We start from the raw sequence: 21,882 nt of genomic DNA on the forward strand, positions 1-21,882 counted from the left end.
TCTTTTCCAATCCAAACATCCCCTCATGTGATTGGGTTTCCAGATCCTTTCCTATTTACCCCAATCTGGCATGCTTTGTGTGGTCAATGCCCAGAAAGGAATCCAACACTCCAGATGTGGTCTGGCTGTGCAGAATACACTGCACCGATTACCTTCCTCTTCTGTACACAAGTATTTGTTAATGCCACCTCTGTTTGCATCATTTCTTTTTGGTAGCCGCATAGTGATCTTGTATTGAATATAAGTATATACTCTGCAAACACTCTGTGCCTTCCCCAGTGCAACTCAAGACTCATTTAACTTAAGAGCAGACCTTACTTTGTTTCATTGCATTTGATCCCATAAAGTTTGGCTAATATTTCCTTCCCCTCCAACTCCAGTAAGACTATATCTAAATTACTTTAACTATATTCAAATACCATATTTAAGACTATACTTAAATTATTGACAGGGTAAAGTTAAAATGATATATTCTACTATTAGACATCTTTTTTAGGGAGTAATAAGTTTATTGTGTGCTAAGCACATAGTTCTATATCATAATTTCTCAGGAGATTAGGTTTGAAGGAACCATTGTGAAATGTATTTTTAAAGTATTGTAGTCTGTTATTTTCAGATAGATTGAAAAGAATCACAGACAAAAAATTTTAAGTCCATGATAAGAAAAAAAAGAGAGATAAGGAAAAGAAGCAGTCATTGGGTTATAAATAGAAAAACAGAATAAAACAAATGAATTACCTCGTGTGTGTGTGTGTGTGTGTGTGTGTGTGTGTGTGTGTGTGTTTGGACTGGACAATTACTGAATTCTCTTTAGTGGGCTGGATAAGGAATGTTGTGAACACTCCCATGTTAATTTTTTTCTGTGACATGTATGAAAACATTCTTTCAGTTCATACAATGTTTCTTGGCAGGGGAGCCAAGCCTTTGCTACCTGTTCGAGGGAGATGGGATGTGTGAGCCTTTTGAGAAGGAAACCAGCACCATAGACTGTGGTCTCTATACTCCCAAAGGATACTTGGATCTGTGGGCTACCCAAGCTTACTCCTCCCATGAAGACAAGAAGATGTGTCCTGTTTCCTTGGTAACTGGAGAACCTCATTCTATGGTAAGTTAAGCCAGACGAACAGAGTCAAGGAAGAGCAAAATTGTGAAGTGACTCCCCCAGATGCTTAATGGGAACTTACATTTTACTCCAGACTTTGACATCAGATTTTGTCCTTACTGATCTCTGAACAAGATAATGTTAAACAAAAAGCTGCTAGATTAGCAATAAAATCCTGCCCCCCACACTTACCTCACCAGTTTTTTTCTGGGAACTTTTGACTATGCAATAGCTAACTCAAAGGCATATACAAGCTTTTTAAAACCTAACCTATGTGTGCACATAGAAGTTACATTACACTTGGGCTCTGTGTTTAGTAGAATTTATTTTAAAAGAAGAAAAAGAAGTAGTAAGGAGTCAGAAGGCCTGGGTTAAACTACTGGATCCACCAGTATTCCTATTATTATTATGTGACATTGGATAAGTCACTTAACCTCTCTGGCCCCATATTTTTGTATGTAAATTGGGTATAGTAATATCTTTTGCATTTAATTCAATGGTTTATTAAGGATCAAATGACATTTAAAATATATATTAAAAATCAAAATATAATTTGATTCAAAGAGTTATTATTATTGCAGGAATTCTAGACTTAGTACTAAAAGCAAATCTTTAGGTATATAATTTTCCCTGAATATTCACCTAAATAGGAGATCCTCTGAGGACGCTATGATGCTATACCAGTGACATCTATGAATCATAGCTGAATACTGAAAAGAAAATCAGGGGTTCTTGGTTCTCAGGTACCATTCCAGATGCTTCCACTGCCAAATAAACTCTGCCATTCATCATAACAGTGGACAGTTCCTTCACAGAAATGAGATTTAGCCCTATAGGTATCTTAGGTCAGGATGGAATAATTGGATTTTGGACTTGAGGAGCCATCTCTGAAAAGGTTGAGAAACGAGCCAAGACTGGTGCTCCAGTTCAAGGATCGCATCAACGCCCTGGGTCTTCTAGATTCCAGCTTTTCCATCTTGGCTTGTAGCCTTCTTCCTCCTGCTCATAACATGGCTGGGCCTCCCCTAGGCATGAAGTTAGCATTTCAAGTAGGATGAAGGGTGCAGGCCTAAGGGAGATAGAATAGCTGCATGCCAGCTGAGTCTTTAAGTGGGAAAATGGCAGCTTTTCTGGAAGTTCAATGCTATAGACTTCCACCTACATCTTATTGATTAGATCCAGGCTACTTCATCCCTCTTAATTGTAAGGAACCCTGAGGAGATGAGCATTTATAACTGGATACACTGTCCCCCTGAATGAAATTGGAGTGTGTTAATAAGAAAGAAAGAGGAAATAGACATGGTTGGGCAACTAGCTGTTTCTGCCACACTCTCCCTGCCTATTTCTGGCATCTTTCTCTGAGTTCTGGCACCTGATGACAGGAAGCCGGGAAAGTTGGGAGATTGTTGGGTTAGTGACAGCTCTCTGAAGTGGCTTTTAGTTTAGCCTGTCCGTCTTCCCTAAGTGAAGTGGGAGAAATTTCCTGGAGTTTTGCTTCTCAGGCTCCCTTATCTAGCTGAATTTTCAGGGGTCCCCTGACTCAGTAGCCTCACTCTTGGGGCCAGTTGGTGCTGCTTGGGAAGGACCTGGACAACATCTTGGACAGACTTCCATGGTTTATCCTTGGGGCAGTTGCCTGAAACATGCTAGCACTATTCCTGGGCAAGATCCCTGGGCTGACAGTGGGCTGAGAGTTGTTATGTGGGTCTTTCTACTCTGGCAAGTTATACCCGGAGCCTGAGAGAGTGTGTGGAGAAATGCTTCTACACTGAGAAAAGTTTTCTAACAGTCATGTGATCGTTGGGCACTCAGAAAGAGAGAAAAACTTTGGTTTTGAGCTGAAGAGTTTCATTGTCTTATATCTCAGACACATGTCACTTTTGGTTGAAATTGCATTTCAGATTTGCACATCATACCATCCAGATTTACCCAAGCCCCGTCCCCTGACTGGCTGGTTTCCCTGTGTCATCAGTGGAAATAAACCTCAGGATGAAGGGAGTGAGCAGCGAGAAGGTAGCCTGGAGAAAGAGAAGGAGGTTTGGCTCGAAGTAAGTGGCCCAGATGATTTTTTTGTGAAGGCTGTAGATAAGAGTGTGAGTGTGCACATGCGTGTATGAAAAATGGTGCATTGGAATGGCTTATCAGGAGCTTTCCTATTGTTTCTCCAAGTTTTTATATTTTCAATTTATTTTTACCTCTTTACATTGTAAACTTCTTTCTGTATGTTTATCAAAGTGTAACACACACACAGTGAAGTGCAAAAATCAGAAATGCACAGCTTAATAACTTTTGCAAGGTGGACATCCTCTTTAACCACCACACAAATCAAGAAACAGGGCAATACACTCACCCCCACAGGCTCCCTCACGCCCTTTCTCAGTCAGCACACCACAGAGGTATCTACCAGTTTTACTTCTATCACAATAGATTACTTTTGCCTCTTTGTAAACTTTATACAAAAAACTTTATAGTATGTACTCCTTGTGTCTGATTCTTTCTTACTCAACATTTATATGCGTAGGATTCATTCATGCTGCTTTACTTAGCAGTAGTGTTCATTTTTATTGTGTCAAAACATTCCAGCGTGTGAACACACCACAATATATTTAGCCATTCCAATGTTGATGATATTTAGGTTATATCCAGTTTTTCTCTATTATGCTACTACAAATCATTCTGCTACAAGCATTTCTGTACATTTATTGCAGTTAACATGTATACACAGATGGGTGTATTTGGCACTGCTAGATCATAGGTAGGCCAGCTTTAGTAGATAATCCCAAATGATTTTCCACTGTGGTTGTTCTAATTTATACTCCCATCAGAGGATTATGAGTGTTTCAATTGCTTCACATTTACACCAACACTTGATATTTTAAGTCTAATCATTTTGGTAAGTATGTAAAGGTAGCTCCTTGTGGTTTCAGTTTGCATTTTCATGATGACTAACGAGATTGGGAGCCTTTTTATGTATATTTGCAATTTGTTTGTGTGGGGTTTTTTTTGTTTGTTTTGTTTTGTTTTTGAAGGCCATAGTCAAGCCTTTTGCTCAATTTTTATCACTTTCTTCTTAATTTATATAATTTCTTTATAATTATCTGAATATAAATCCTTTTTCAGTTATATGCTCTTTAATATCTTCCAACACTCTATGGCTAACTTTTTCTTGCTGTTAATGTTATCATTAGATTAACCGAAGCTCTAAATTTTACTAAAGTTCAATTTATCCTTCTTTTCCTTTATGAGTTGGTGCTTTTTGTGTACCGTGATAAGAAATCTTTGCCTACCACAAAGATATGCTTTCCTATGCTATCTTCTAGAAAGGTTATTGTTTTACGTTGCATATTTAGGTCTACCATCCATCTGGAATTTTTGCACACTGTGTGAGGTAGAAATCAAGACATGTTTTCCTATGGATATTCAATACATCTAGAACCACCCTTATTCAAACTAAAAACTCCCCTCCCCACCCCGTGCTACCCTGTGTCACCTTTGTCATAAGTTAACTCACAATATATATGTGAAGGTATTGTTGATTCTATATTTTGTTATATTAGTTTGTATATTTTTTGCACCAATGATATACTCTTAATTACTGTACATTTTTAATGAGTCTTGAAATCCAATAGTGTGAAGTCTTAAATCTTTGTTCATTTTCTTCCAGATTGTATTGGCCACTCTTGCTCCTTTGAATTTCATACTCATTTTGGAATCAGCTTATAAATTTCCATATGTAAAAATGAAACTGATACAATTTTGATTGGGATTTTATTGGCTCAATAAATCAATTTGGGGAGAGTTTTCTTTTTAAAATATTGAGTCTTTTAATACATTCCTTCAATTATTTAGGTCTTCTTTAATTTCTGTTTTTAACATTTTATAGTTTTCTGAGAAAGGGGAGTTGTAGATTATCCAATGCTTTTTCTGCATCCATTGAAATGACCATACCATTTTTTCCTTTGTTCTGTTAATGTCTCGTCTTTCGTTAATAAACTTTTAAATGTTAAACCAACCTTAGATATCTGGGAAAAAAAAATCAAACAAGCAACAAATTGAAGGTGGTGTAACACTCTTTTAAAATAGAATAGTAAGATTCTATTTTGAGAATATTTTAAGTGTTTTTTCATCCATGTTCATTAGAGGTTGGCTTCTGATTTTCTTTATTTTCCTGTTTTTTAAGGTTTATGATGAAGGATAGATCTGATTCTTAAAATATTTCTCTTTTCTCTAATTCTCTAGAATATTTTGTGTAAATTTACTGTAAATTTTCAAGGTATTCTCCAGTGAGCTATCTGAGCTTGAAGTTTTCTTTGAGGAAAAAAGTTAATTTATGGATGAAAATTTTAAAACAAATATAGAAAAATTTAAGTTCTCTATTTTTCTTAGGTCGATTTTGGAAAGTTGAGTTTTTCAAATAATTTGTTATTTTTTTCTAAAATATCAAACTTATTAAGTTTTTCATAATATTCTGTTATTTTCTTTGTAATGTTTCTACAATTTCCAGGATGTTTTTTCACTCATGCTATTGTTAATTTGTGACTTCTCTCTTTTATATTTTTTGTTTAGTTTTGCTAAGGGTTTATCATTTCTACTAACCTTTTATTAATCTTTTTATACAACCAACCAGAGTCATATATGCTCTTATTTTTCATTATTTTCTTCCTTTTATATTTGCATTTAACTTGTTTTTTTCCCTAGTAACTTGATACTTAGATAACTAATTTTTATTCCCTCTTTATATATATGTGTGAAAATGAAAATAAAAAATAGCAAAACTAATATTTATTTAGTTCACTGTAATTTGTATATATATGTGTATTTACATGCCATAAGTTTCCTTCTAGGCATGATTTTAGCTACATCCCACAAGTTTTCTCATGTCTTTTTTGTTGCCATTCAGTTCAACCATATTTTCTAATTTTCATTATGATTTCTTTTTTGACCCTTGAGATATTTATAAGTGTGCTATTTAACTTGAATACATTTATGGGTTTTTGGTTACCTTTTTGTTTTGGATTTATAGCTAGATTTTTCTGTAGTCAAAAGTATATTCTATATTTCAGTCCTTTGAGCCTTGAATTATGGATTAATATATGGTTAACATTGGTAAATATTACATATATTATGAAAGGAATGTGTAGTCTACAATTGCTGAATACAGCATTCTACATATCTAAGATAGGCTGAGTTTGTCCATCATGTTGTTGAAATTCCTTATATTATATGTATTTTGTATGTAAACACTTTTTCTAATATTCTGTGAAAAGTTTCCATTAGTGACTTAGAGATATGTATTAAAATATCCCATCATATTCTTGGGTTTGTCTCTTTCTCCTTTAGTTTTGTAATTTTTTATACATTTTGAGGCTATGTTATTAAATAGACAGGGAGTTCTCACTTTACAGGGTAGTGTAGGACCACCAATGATGGTGCAAGCTGACACTATGCAAAGCAAACTTCATAATTAATTGGAAAAATTACAATTGTTACAGGACTCTAAAAGTTTTTGTTGCAAAATTAAATGCTTTCTTATTTTTAGGTATGCATATGTAAAAAAAATGAAAAAAAGGGAAACTAATATTTATTTAGTTCACTGTAATTTGAAACATCAGAAACATGGAGAATTAAAGTGTTTCATCTCTTAGTAAAAAAAAAAAAAAAACAAAAAAACAACTTACCAGGAGCATTTTGAACATTGTTTGCCTTTCTCTCATCATTTGACTAACATTACAAAACAAGCAAGCAGTGTTTCTATATCTTGGTGAATTGTCATTTGCCTTACTAAGTTTGGATTAGCTTCCCACATTTTATTCTTTGCACTTTCAATTTTTTGAAATATCTCTTAGAGTTCCTTTGCCATGGACTTTTTCTTGACATCACTTCTTCTGGGACATCGTCATTTCTTTTATCACAACCGCTTTTGTCATTTATGTTGCTGATTTCACTTTCACTAAGTTTTTCTGGCTGCAGTGTCAGCATTCACAGCAGCAGCTATTTCTTCCACAATCCCATTTTCCCTTGATTCAGATTTCACTTCCAGCATTATCATATTGTTTCTTTGCTGTACTTTTCATCTTTGTTAGCCAATTTCCTCTTTCAATTATCTATTTTTCTAAAATGTTGTGTGGGTTTACCAATGGGAGACAAGGAAACAACACAACTGTACACTTTTTTGTCTCTGTGTGAACTGAATACCGGATACCCAGAGGCCAATTAAGGAGAGACTTTGAAAGAACTGATGTGATTGGTCACCGATCATAATTCACATTTGTTAGTTACATGGTGATTTTTGGATGGAAGGGTTGGCAGTGAAATTTGCACTTTATGCAGTTAAAATTAATATGCTGTGCTAACTGAAATTTGAATCATGTTGGAAGACTGATTTTAAGTTAACTAAATTGTTATAACTGATATTCACGTCTATGGGAACTGTATTAAGTGGGAAATGCCAGTATATAATTTTAGAATTTCTGTATCTTCCTGGTGAATTAGCTTTTTTAACACTAATAAATGTCTCTCTTTATCTCTAGGAATACTTCTTGCTTTACCATAAACTTTATCTAATATTAGTATAGGTATACCTATACTGACTAGCTTTTTTCATTTACGTTTGCATATTGTGTCTTCTTTCATCCCATTACTTTCAACCTTTTATGTAATTATGTATGATGCTTTGTTTGTAATCAATATTTTTTTATATATATAATCTAAAATTACTTGTTTTATAGTTGGTATATTTAGTACAATTACATTTAAGGTAATTAATGAGGTTTGATTTTAAACTGACCAACCTACTAATTGTTCTTCATATTTTGTATGTTCTTTGTTTTTTTTTCTTTCTTCTTTCTAGATTAAAAAACTAATTTTATTATTTCCTTTCCATTTATTATTTTGTTAGTTATGCTTTTCTTTTATTTTCTAAGTGGCTATCCTTGAGGTGACAGCATACATCCTTAACTTGTTAAGAGTGCTATGAATTAGTACTCTCACGATTTCATAATCAATAAAAGTTCCTTAGAATACTTTGCCTCCATTTACTGCTTCCTGAATTTTAAAAGTAATAGTTTTTTTAAAAAAAATATTAAACATATTCTTTAATACATACATTTAAATAATGTTTACATTTTGAAATTGATGTATTTTCTTCATTTCAGCTTTTTTTGTAATATGGCTTTAAATTTACCTAGTGTTTCCCCCCTCCAGTGCTTTTAAGTCCTTTCTATATTTCTGTGTTTCCATAATTTTTGTTTAGCTTGAGGAAATCCATTTATTATTTCTTTTAATGTGGGCCTGCTGACAATGAATTCTTTCTAGTTTTTTGGGGGACCGAAAATATGTTTATTTGTCATTCATTTTAAAAGGGTATCTTTGCTTGGTTTAGAATTCTAGATAGACAGTTGTTTTCTTTCATCATCCTGAAGATGTTGTTTAATTGTCCTTTTACTTCTATACTTGCTTTGGACAGTTAGCCGCACATTGGTATATATTTCTTTGAAGGCAATGTCTTTTATTCTCTGGTGCTTTTAATATATTCACTTTGTCTTTTGTCTTTAACAATCTTTCTATAATGTTTCTAGGCTTCTTTTTTTGTATTTATCTGGTTAAAAGTTTGCCAGGTCTTCTTGAATCTGTGGCTTATCATCTTTATTTAGTTTTGGAATAATTTTTCAAATATTACTTCTGTTCATTTGCTTTTTCTCTGTTCTCTTTTTTGATTGCCATGTATACGTACGTTGTACCTCTTTGCTGTACATCTTTTGTTCTTTTTATCTTTCTTCTATTTTCCATTCCCTTTTCTACACACTGCAGTCTGATTATTTTACACTGACATATCTTCTGCTTCAATAATCACAAATTTTGCTCCATATAAGCATCTTTTAAACAGTTTATTGAATCCTTAATTTCAGTTATTGTAGCTTTAATTCTAGAATTCCTATTTAATTTTTTATAAGTCTTATTTTCTTCTAAATTCTCCATTTTATAGTCTATTTTAAAAAGATCTATTAATCATAATCATTTTGAAGTCTGTGTCTGACAATGCCAGTAGTTTTTTTTTTTTTTTTTTTTTGACCGGTAAGGGGATCGCAACCCTCGGCACGGTGTGGTCTGCACCGCGCTCAGCCAGTGAGCCCACTGGCCATCCCTATATAGGATCCGAAGCCATGGCCTCGGCACTCCCAGTGCCACACTCTCCCGAGTGAGCCACGGGGCCGGCCCCAACACCAGTATTTTGGTGAGCTGAGGTCTATTTATATAAACTATTTTTTCTCTTAATTTTCATTCATTTGGGCTTATCTACTATTATACTGAATAATGTTTTAACTAAGTATCAGGCACAGAATAAATTCTAGAGGCTCTGCCTAATGACATCTTCCTTTCAAGACGATTTTTTTTTTGACATTTAGTAAGATTTGAGAAAGATCACCCTAATCCAATAAGTAATTAAGATGAGTCAAGTTTGTGCTTCTGTATTTATAAGCCCTGATATATTTTTTCAGTTTTCCCTTTCCTTTAAGGCCTAACCCTTCAAAGGTCTCAACTAAAAGCTTAGATTGGGTCTCCCACCTTTATAGTCTCTGAAGTACAGTTTCTATTTTCTCAGCAGTGTATGTCTGCCAGAAACTCTTCTTAGTATTTTTGACCTCTCTCCTGCCTGTTTTTGCTTGACTTTTTATACTGTTATTCTGCATAGCTTAGGTTTGAAAAGTACCCAAAAGTCTCAAGTGGCACAGAATGTTAGGTTCCCTTCAGGGTGGCTTCTTTCTTTTTGAGATATGGGGCTCTTAGGTTCTCACTGCCTTGGTTGTTCTCAAATGCTCTCAAACATTTTTTAACTTAATTTCTATTTTAGGATTGTTATTGTAAGAAGTGTTTGTTCTACTACAAGCTGCTCCATCATAGCTGGAAACAGAAATCTCCACCTGGAATTCTTTTAATATATGTCAATTAGGTACTTTGTATATTTTAGGTTTATACCCTGTTTATACTACAATTGGCCCAGAGGTAATTGTTCTTGTATTTAAAAAAAAAAAATCACCAATATCATGGAAGGTTAAATGAATATATAAAATCTATTAAGAAAACTTAGTTTTTACAAATCCACATGATACAAAATAAATTAAGAAGGGATTTTTAAAAATAAGCTAGTTACATTTTTCTTTAAGTTTTCTTAGGACTGTAGAATTTTTAACTTTTTATTCTTCCTTTTAGTATAGTATTCTTCCTTTTAATATACTTTAATCCTGATTTGGTACAAAAATATGATTTGTATGCAGTGGATCTGAAGCAAATTTATTGCACAAGTGAAAAAACTTGCACTGGAAAACATTAGTCTGGAAAATATCTTTCCAAAATTCTTTATTTACTAAAATGCTTCTTGCCCAACAAAATTTCTATTATTTTAGTTCATATTTACTGAGGTAACATTCTTTTAGTTTTCCTTATTTTCTTCTAATCTTAAACCAATGAACAAAGACTGTGAGAATTTTTTTACATAGCATAAAATGTAGATTCTTTTAATTATTTACAATAATTAGCACATTTTAAAGTCATTTATGATTTATAGTGTGCATCTCACGCACTTTTTAATTTAATCTTTACAATAGTCTGTGAATTTGGCAAGGTAAGTGTTTTCCTGTTTTACAGATGAGAGAAAAAAGAATCAAAGACTTGAAGTGCTTTTTCTTCAACACCCAAGAATAAAATGGTAAACCTCATGCCTCTTGTCTCTAATCCCATGTTTATTCCTCTACACTGAATTGCTTCACTCAATGGCATGTGTTATGCACCTGATATATGCCAAATCCAGAACTAAGCACTGGGGATAGACAAGGGAATATGACAGAAGCAAGAAAACAAATTAAAACATATGTGGAATTGGAAGGAAAGGCTTCCTGTCTTTTTCTGTTGGATTTCTTCTAAATTCCTGAAAGACTATGTATCTATGAATATAGTTCATAAAATTTATTAAGTGCTTTTTGTAAACTCTAGTTGCTGCAGGGGGATAGAGAAAGAAACAGAAGCCATGATTCCTTCCAGAAAGTGCTTTGAATCTAAGTAATATGCGCAACAAATGAAGCAATTTGAGAACTAGATACTCAATAAGTACTTATTGTTTGGTTCTACCAGGAGCCCATCAACATATGCAAAATCATAAGTTCATGTTTATTTTCATGGTTGTTCCAAAATGTCTCCAATTTGGAATGGTCTCACTAAGGCTGGACTGGTCAGGAATCCTAACAGAAACCACCACATACTCACAGAATTTTGAATACCAGGGGCCTTCACATTAGTTGTAAATTTTGGACCACTGCCTAGAAACCCTGGCTACATAAAGCCCAAAGCCTGTTAACTATAATTCCTCCCTTTCTTTGTTTGGGTTCAACTAGCCAAAGACTGAATATGAGTCTTTAAGGGAAAATACAATACATGTTTAATTGATTGGATTATAAAGATGAGAATCCCTAACACCAGGCATGGGAGGAAAATCACATTTATTGAAATTTATTGTTCCATATATTTTATTATTAATTCTCATAACAAATTTTCTATCAGATATATGATTTTCCCATTCTAAAATGATTGTCTTAAAACTCAGAGATTGTAAATGCTATGTTAATGTTTGTCCTCTCCAAAACTCATATTGAAACTTAATCCCCAATGTGGCAGTGTTGAGTGATGAGGCCTTTAAGAGGCGAGTGGGTCATGAGGGCTGTGCTCTCATAAATGGATTAATCCATTCATGGATTAATGGATTAATGATTTAATGGGCTAATGGATTAATTTGTTATCATAGGCATGGACATAAGAAGAGAAAGAGAGACTGGAGTATCATGTTCAGCCCCCTCGCCATGTAATGCCTTGCTCTACCTCAGGACTCTGCAGAGAGTCCCCACTGGCAAGAAGGCCCCCATCAGATGCACCCCCTCAAACCTTGGACTTTCCAGCCTCCAGAACCATGAGCCAAAATAAACCTCTTTTCTTTATTAATTGCCCAGTTTTCGGTGTTCTGTTATAAGCAACAGAAAACAGACCAAGACACTAAGCATTTTAGATGCAGATAAGATTAAAATTCAAATCCAGTTTATTCCAAAACCATGGTCCTTCTTCTCTATACCTGAGATAGAAGAACTTTCTATAAAGAGCCAGATAAAAAATATTTTAGTGTTTGTGGCAGTGCAGTCTGTGTCACAACTACTTAATACTGCTGTTAGTGTGAAAGTGGCCATAGACAATATGTAAATGATGAGTGTGGCTGTGTTTCAATAAAATTATATTTATGACCACAGAAGTTTGAATTTCATGTAATATTTACATTACTCATGTTATTTTTCTTTTGATTTTTTCAATCATTTGAAAATGCAAGATTCATTCTTAGCTCACAGGCTATACAAAAACAGGCAGAGGATCAGATTTGGTGCATAGGCTGTAGTGTGCTGACCCCTGCTCTATATCATCTGAAGATATTTAAGAACATTTGCCTTATTTCCACTCCATGATAACATTTACTTTTAATTCTACTTAATAAACACTGCCCGATATAAACAATATTTTGTGTGTGAGGGGATTAAAAGATGAACGAATTACCTCCTTCACCCTTAAGAGGAACTAAGAAAAAATGGATGGAACCAAGAAAAAACAGAGACCAAGATGGTAGACTTAAACCCACCGATATCATTAATTGCATCACATGTGAATTGCCTGAAAACTCCACATTAAAAGCAGAATTTGTCAGGTTACATAAAATAAAAAGAATCAGTTATATACTGTTTACAAAAAAAAAAAAAAACACTTTAAATATAAAGACATGCAGACTAGAAGTAAAAGGGTGAAAAATTACATATCATGTAAACTCTAAGCATAAGAAAGCTGATGCACTTTGTTAATATCTAAAAAAATAGACAACACAGTATTATCAGAGATAAAGAGGAATATTTCATAATGGATCAAGAAGACGAAACAATCTTGTTATAAATTGAGGTCCCTAAAAACGGTGCCTCAAAAAAAAAAAAAAGAATTAAAAATTGATAGAACTAAATGGAAAAACAGCCAAATTCATAATCATACCTGAGAATTTTTATTATCTATATCTTAGCAATTGATACGAGTAGACAAAAGCATTAGGACATATATGTATGTGTGATTTGAAGATTATTATCATGTATCTTGACCAAGTAGAAATTTGTAGAAACACTACATCAGCAACTGCAAGAGAGATCATATACTAGATCATAAAACAATTCTCAATAAATTTATAATAATTGAAATCATACAGTGTACTTTCTCCGACCTCAGCAGTACTAAATAAAAGTGAATAACTATATGTAGGAAATACTTATTTTTTGTAATTAATACATTTTTAAATAATCCATAGGTCAAAGAAGATTTTATGAGGGAACGTAGAAAATATTTTGAGCTGATTGATAATGAAACGACATAAAAATTTGTGGATGAAATTAAAACAGTACTTACAGGGAAAGTTATAGATTTAAATGCCTTATGTTTAGAAAAAAGTGGCATAAAATCATTAATCAAACATTCCATTTTATGTAATTAGAAAAAGATAAAATTAAGACCAAAGTAAAAAGAAAAAATGAAATAACAGAGAAAAGCATAAGTCAGTAAAATAGAAAAAACTCTAATATTATCACTGTTATTTTACTTTCTCTGGAAATAGGAACCAGCGCAGTTAGACTTTTAATTTTATACTTTATGAGATATAAAAGAAGTTAAATGTAGAATATAAAAGAAACAAAATTTTATTTATTTTCTCATAAATTGAGTTAACGTCTGAAAAGAGAACAACCTGAAAATTATTTCATTTAGTAAAATAGTTTAGTAGAAAATTAAGATGAAAATAAATGTGCCCCTTAATTTTAAACAAGCACCAATAAAGAAAATATGATTAAAGAAAATATCTTATTTTCGGTAGCAATAAAAATGGTAAAAATAATTAAAAATAAATCTAAAAAAGGAATTTGAAGGATCTGTATGAAGAAATGGTACTGAAGAACACGGAAGGGCTTGAATAAATGAAGAGGCACGACCTATTCCTGTATAGAAAGACTGGATATCACATGAATGCTGATTCTCCCTAATTCTTTAAATGTCACGTAAGCCCAATAAAAATCCAAACGTAATTTTTTTTTTAAATTACAGAGCTGATTTTAATGTTTTTATGGAGATTCTGAAAAAGATAGGTAATGGAAGCCTAGCCTTGTCAGATATCAAAATGAATAATGAAATTACAGTGATTAAAACATCAAAGTACTGGCAGATGAATAAACAGATCAGTGGAACAGGAAAGTCTAGGAATATACCCACAGGTATGAGCATAAATTTAGATATATGAACTTAAACTCAATAATTTCAAGACAATGAAGATAGTGCATCCATTACCACATATCCCTGCCCAAACCTGAAATGATCTAAATTTAATCAATCTGATGGGAACAAAGTAACATCTCCTTTTTTTAAATATACATTTTGCATTTTTTTCTTATTATTAATAGAGCAGAGCATTCTTTTATGTAATAATTATCAGGCCTTCAGTGTTCTTTTCCTCTTTAATCGTAATATAGACAAATTTATTACTTTTTGCTCAGGTTGAAAAGATATTTTTTATTTTCTTATATTAGTTTTATACTTTTGCTTTTCAAACTTTACCTCTTAGCATATTAAAAATTTGTTTTTGAATATTGAACAAAGTAGAAATCCACTTTAAAAAAATATGTCAAGTTTTCTAACACTATCCATTAAAAAAATATGTCAAGTTTCTAACACTATCCCTGTGTCCTGATGATTTGTGGTGTCATGCTGATAGTATACCAATTTCTGGACAATACGTGAATCTGTTTTTTAACTCTCTATTGTATTCAATTTTTTTTCCTGTTTCTTACACCAGAAATGCACTGACATAAGCTTTTGCTATGTGAACATATCTGGTAGGACATGTCCTCCCTGCCACTTTTTTGCACATCTTTTTCAAAACTGAATTTGCTGTCATTATTCATGAACACTTATTTTTCAAATAAATTTTAGAATAAGCCTTAGATCATTTCTTCTGTCTCTTGAAAAGCATACTCGTACATATGAAGCTGAAATTAATTAATCACTTGGATTGTATCAATGAATATGATCATATGATTTTTCTCCTTTGATCCATCATTACATTGTCACATTAATAGATTTTATTTGCAGATACCAAATCATTTTTGCCTTTGTGGAATGAACTGACATGTTTATTACATATTATACTTTAAATGTCCCATTGGCTTTTATTGGCTAATCTTATTTTGAATTTTTGCATTTATATTCATATGTGGAATTAGTTTTTATTTCTTTCTATGGGTATTCAGATTATATGAGCCTCATAAAATTGGTTGTGCAGTTTTTTTTTTTTCCTGAAGAAAGTGTGATCCAATTCATTTACACTAACTCTATTAATTTATCAGTGATTGAAATAGGAGTTTTTAGTCTCCGCTGCTTTTATAGTCGTTTAGTGTGAATGTGATACCACAGAACTTTCCAGATCATTTAGCTGGGGCTCTTTAAATGTTGGAATTATAGTAGCACACATTCCCTCACAGAAAGGAGATTGAGGAGACAGCTATTATGCAATTATCAAAGACAAGAAATAAGCTATTCTCTACATTACATTTTTAGAATATTATATATATTTGAAATAAGCCTTGCTTTTTCAACATGCATTATGTAAAATGAGATGAGAGAAAATTTTTTTTTAATTACATGAGTCTTCTATTTCTTTCTTTTTTTATTGTAGCATAACTGATAGTACAGATCTGTGGGGTACAGAGTTGAACATCAATACTCGTGTGCAGTATGTGAGGCTCACATCAGAATAATTATTATATTCAATAACATACACTGTCATTGCTATTCATGGCCCTTTACCCATTTCTCCTTCCCCACTCCCTTTCTGCTTCTAGTAACTTCAGTTGCCCTTTTGAAAGTTCAACGTATTATTGGCTAATCTTTTATTTTGAATTTGTGCATTTATATTCATATGTGGAATTAGTTTATATATTCTTTTTATGCATATCAGTTTATAAAAGCCTCATAAAATTGGTTGTGCAGTGTTCCTTCCTTGTTATTTTCTGCAACCACTTGTATATTATCAGTTAGAAATAAGTATCTGTTAAAAATATTATGTTTTTTAAAAATTTGGCAGAACTCACCTATAAAACCAATTGGTTTTGGAATTATTTGAGGAAAGATTTGATTGTCATTTTAATTTCTTTGATTTGTATTAATGTATTAATTTTTAATTTTTTTCCCAGGTTTTGGATTATTGGGTATTTCCAGAAATGTATTAATTTCTTCCACATGTTCAGATTCAGTGCTGATATCTGTTCATAATGTATTTTTATTGTTTTCAACTCTATTTTAGCTATACTTATCACCCTCTTTATAGTGTATGGTTTTGAACCTTCTTTTTCTCTTTTTTTCTTGATTACACATGAGTGAGATTTGTCTATCTTTTAAGAATCTTCAGAGAACTTAGTCTAGTTCCTCATCTCTCTTTCTGTTCTAGTTCTCTATTTCATTGATTTCCACACTTATCTTTATTATTTCCTTTCTTCTTGTTTCTCTGGATTTACACTGCTGTTCTTTTTTAGCTTCTTGTGTTGAAAACTTGCTAATTTGTTTTCTATGTTCCATAATTTTTCTATATAAGTACTACTTTAATTGTGCCTCATAAATTTTGGCATATAGAATTTTTATCAGAATTCAGCCCTAACTATTTTGTAATAACTCTTATAATTTATTTTTAACAGCATTTTGTTGTTTCTAACACTGATTTTTCAGAGCAACACAACTTTTTATTGTGCCAACTGTGTCATAATTAGAGGTTTTATTTTTTCTCCTCCCCTTGGTCCTACATTTTATTAGGAAGCACTTAAATAGTGAGACTTTATTCGTTCAGGCATTAAAGACCAGTCCATAGTAAAAATGTGTACTCTGCATTCACCAGTCAAAAAGTGTATACCACTCTTACCAATTTGCTTTATTTTCATTTGTATGCACAAATATCTACAAATCCTTTCTTCCATTCCTTTCCTTAATTTGTGTTTTCTGTTCTTCTTTCTTTTCTCTCATATTTTTGTTTTTCTTATTGTGTGTTCTTTTTTTTTAGATTGACATGTTTTTATTTTACAGCTGACAAATAAAAATTGTATGTATGAGGATACTTTAAAAAGTTTGTGGAAAAATAGGATTAAAAGACAATGTATAATATTTTGATATATGTATACATAATGAAATGATTACCTCAATCAAGCTTATCGTGCATTCTTATATCTTTACAATGTGGGGTTGAAGAAAAAAATTAAATACCCAGTTTAAATTTCAAATGAACAATGAATAATTTTTAGGATAAATATTTTCATGCAATATTTGGGCATACTTACACTAAAAAAATTCATTGTTTATCAGATATTTTAATTTAAGTGGATATCTTGATTTTTGGTTTGTTTGTTTTTGCTAAATCTGTGACACTCCCTCCTATTTTTTTAATCAGTCAGATGCTAATCACTTATTTAGAGAGGACTTCAATTATCCAGAAGACTGTCTATATTTCATAATTTAGCAAAAAAGAAAAAGCTCATGTGTAGAAGGCACCAAGTTCAATCACTACTTTGAATTCTTTGACTTTGCCCATAGGAAGGCTGACAAGACCCTTTGTCTATAACCTGTTTACTTTACACTGAATTCTAGCAACATTAGTTACCTAAACTTTCAGTCTGCTACAGAAAAAGAGCAATAAGTTCGTAGGGGATTTATTTTATTTTATTTTATTTTTTGTTCTAATTTATCAATATGCAATGTAGTTGGTTTTCATGTCCCTTTACCAATCCTCCTTCTCCCCCCCCCACCATCAACATCATATCTCTTCATTTATCTTAATGAGTTCAAGGAATTTTTGTGATGGTTGTGTCTTCTCCTGCTCCCCCATTTATTTGTTTGTATATTTATTTATTTATTTTTAGCTTCCACAAATAAGTGAGAACATACAGTATCTCTCTTTCTGTGTTTGTCTTATTTCACTTAATATAATTTTCTCTAAGTCCATCCATGTTGCTGCAAATGGCAGTATTTCATTTTTTTTTTTTTTTTTTTTTATAGCAGAGTAGTATTCCATTGTGTAGATATGCCACATTTTCCTTATCCACTGATCCAATGATGGGCATTTAGTCTGGTTCCAACTCTTGGCTATTGTAAATAGCACTGCAATTAACATGGGAGTACAGGTATCCCTTCAACATGATAATTTCCATTCCTCTGAGTACATACCCAGCAGTGGAATAGCTGAGTCATATGGTAGATCTGTCTGTAGTTGTTTGAGGAACCTTTATACCATTTTCCATAAAGCCTGCACCATTTTGCAGTCCCACCAATGGTGTAGGAGGGTTCCTTTTTCTCCACATCCTCGCCAGCATTTACCATTGTCAGTCCTTGGGATATTAGCCATCCTAGCTGAAGTGAGATGGTATCTCAAAGTGGTTTTGATTTTCATTTCCTGAATTCTGAGTGGTGTGGAGCATTTTTTCATGTGTCTGTTGGCCATTTGTATATCTTCCTTTGAGAACTGCTTACTCAGCTCCTTTGCCCACTTTTCAATTAGGCTACTTGTTTTTTTGCTGTTAAGTTTTTTGAGTTACTTGTATATTCTGAATATTAATCCTTTCTCAGATGTACATTTTGCAAATATGTTTTCCCACTCTGTTGGTTGTCTTTTTGCTCTGTTAATTGTTTCTTTTACTGTGCATAAGCTTTTTAGTTTGATATAATCCCATTTGTTTATTTTTCCTTTGGTTTCCTGTGCTTTTGGGGTCATATTCATAAAGTCTGTACCCAATCCTACTTCCTGGAGTGTTGCCCTTAGTTTTCTTTAAGGAGTTTTATTGTTTCAGGACATATATTTAATTCTTTAATTCATTTTGTGTTCATTTTGTTATATGGTGAGAGGTAAAGGTGTAGTTTCATTTTCCTACTTATGAATATCCAATTTTCCCAACACCATTTACTGAAGAGGCAGTCTCTTCCCCAGTGTGTAGTCTTGGGGCCTTTGTTGAAGATCAGAGGGATGTAAGTGTATGGGTTGATTTCTGGATTCTCTATTCTGTTCCATTGGCCAGTGTGTCTGTTTTTATGCCAGTACCATGCTGTTTTGGTTACTATAGCTTTGTAATATACTTTAAAGTCAGGTAGTGTCATGCCTCTGACCTTATTATTTTTTTTTTTGCTCAGGATTGCTTTGGCTATTCATGGTCTTTTGTTATTCCATATGAAAGTTAGAATTGTTTTTTTCTATTTCTGAGAAGTATGTCATTGGAATTTTGATGGGGATTGAGTTGAATTTCCAGATCACTTTGGGTAGTATAGACATTTTCACAGTGTTAATTCTTCCAGTCCAAGAGCATGGGATATCTTTCTATCTTCATGTGTCCTGTTTAATTTCTCTCAGCAGTGATTTGTACTTCTCATCACAGAGATTTTTCACATCCTTGGTTAAATTTATTCCTAGGTATTTTGTTTTTTTTGGTGACTATTACAAATGGGCTAGCTTTCTTGATTTCTTTTTCTGCTAGTTCATTGTCAGAGTATAGAAATGCTACTGATATTTGTGTGTTGATTTTGTATCCTGCAATTTTGCTGAAATCATTTATCAACTCTAAGAGGTTTTTTGTAGAGTCTATGCTGTTCTGTATATAGGATCACGTCATCTGCAAACGGGGACAGTTTGCCTTCATCTTTTCCAATCTAGATGCCCTTTATTTCCTTCTCTTCCCTGATTGCTCTGGCTAGTACTTCCAACACTATGTTGAATAGGAGTAGTGAGAATGGGAATCCTTGTCCTGTTCTTAAGGGAGAAGCTTTCAACTTTCCCCCATTTAGGATGATGTTGGCAGTGGGTTTGTCATATATGGCTTTAATTGTGTTGAGATACTTTCCTTCTATACCCAGTGTATAGAGTCTTTATCATGAACAAATGTTGAATTTTGTCAAATGCTTTTTCAGCATCTATAGAGATGATCCTATGGTTTTTGTCTTTGATTTTGTTGATGTGGTGTATCACATTTAGTGATTTGCATATATTGAACCAATTTTGCATCCCTGGGATGAATCCCACTTGATCATGCTGTATAATTTTATGTATGAGTTGCTGTATTGTATTAGCTAATATTTTATTGAGATTTTTCTCATCTGTATTCATCAAGGATATTGGCCTGCAGTTTTCTTTTTTTGTTATTTCTTTGTCTGGTTTTGGTGTCAGGTTGATAGTTTGCCGCATAGAATGAGTTTGGGAGAATGGACTCTGTTTCAATTTTTTGGAATAGTTTATAGGGAATTGGTACTCTTTTTTAAAGGTTTGGTAGAATTCTGCAGTGAAGCTTTTCTTTTTTGGGAGATTGCTGATTACAGCTTCAATGTCTTTGATTGTTATTGGTCTGTTGATATTTTCTGTGTCTTCATGGCTCAGTCTCGGCAGTTTATGTGTGTCCAGACATTTATCCATTTCCTCCAGATCTTCAAATTTGTTGGTGTGTAGTTGTTTATAGTAGTCTCTAATGATTTCTTGTATTTCTGAGGTATCAGTTGTAATATCACCTTTTTCACTTCTAATTTTTGTTATTTGTGTTTTCTCACTTCTTAGTTAGCTTTGCTAATGGCTTGTCAACTTTATTTATCTTCTCAAAAAACCACAACTTTTTGTTTCATTGATCTTTTGTATCATTTTTGGGGTTTCTATTTCATTTAGTACTGTTCTGATCTTAATTATTTCTTTCCATCTACTAACTTTGGGTTTGGATTGTTCTCGTTTTTCTAATTCTTTAAGGTGAAGTGTTAGGTTGTTTACGTTCCATCTTTCCATTCTTCTGAAGTAAACAATTAATGAGATAAATTTCCCCTTTAGTACTACTTTTGCAGTATCCCACAGGTTTTGGTATGATGTGTCATTATTTTCATTAGTTACAATAAATTTTTTGATTTCCTTTTTAATTTCTTCTTGGACCCATATGTCATTAAGTAGACTGTAGTTTAATTCCCATGTATTTGTATAGTTTCCAGAGTTTTGTTTGTTATTGATTTCTAGTTTTAATTCACTGTGGTCTGAAAAAATACATGGAATAATTCCAGTTTTTTTGAATTTGTTGAGACTTTATTTGTGACCATGTGCTGATGACAAGAATGAATATTCTGAGGCTGTGGGATGAAATGTTCTGTAGATGTCTGCCAAGTCCTATTGGTCTAAAGTGTTGTTTAGATCTTCTGTTTCTCTGTTGATTTTTTGCCGAGATGATCTGTCCAATGTTGAGAGTTGGGTGTTGAGGTCCTCTACTATTATGGTATTAGTGTATATTTCTTTCTTTAGTTCTAATTTTGTTTGCTTTATACATCTGGGTGCTCCAATGTTGGGTGCATATGTATTTATGATTGTTATGTCTTCTTATTGGATAGATCCTTTTATCATTATATAGTGGCCACCTTTATCATTTTTTATGGCTTTTTGGTTTAAAGTCTGTTTTATCTGATATAAGAATAGCTACTCCAGCTTGTTTTTCATTTTTGTTTGTATGGTATATCATTTTCCATCTTTTCACTTTTAGTTTTTTGTGTGTCTTTGCAGGTTAGGTGAGTCTCTTAAAGACAGCATATTGTTGGGTCCATCTGTCTAATCCAAACACTCAGTCTATGCCTTTTGAGTGGGCAATTTAATCTTTTTACATTAAGAGTTATTATTGAAAGGTGTTGAT

General features: G+C 32.8%; 1 protein-coding gene across 1 annotated transcript in view; it reads left to right on the forward strand.

Annotated features, from left to right (window-relative positions):
* The window catches only part of PAPPA2 (pappalysin 2), a 259,746-nt gene that overhangs the window by 131,295 nt on the left and 106,569 nt on the right, over positions 1-21,882 (forward strand). The window contains exons 10-11 of the mRNA XM_063106943.1: positions 912-1,105; positions 3,004-3,150. Of these exons, the coding sequence (XP_062963013.1) occupies positions 912-1,105; positions 3,004-3,150 (341 nt within the window). The remainder of the gene's footprint in view (positions 1-911; positions 1,106-3,003; positions 3,151-21,882) is intronic.

The sequence above is a fragment of the Cynocephalus volans genome, chromosome 8 (genome assembly GCF_027409185.1).
Source record: "Cynocephalus volans isolate mCynVol1 chromosome 8, mCynVol1.pri, whole genome shotgun sequence".
Classification (NCBI taxonomy): Eukaryota; Metazoa; Chordata; class Mammalia; order Dermoptera; family Cynocephalidae; genus Cynocephalus; species Cynocephalus volans.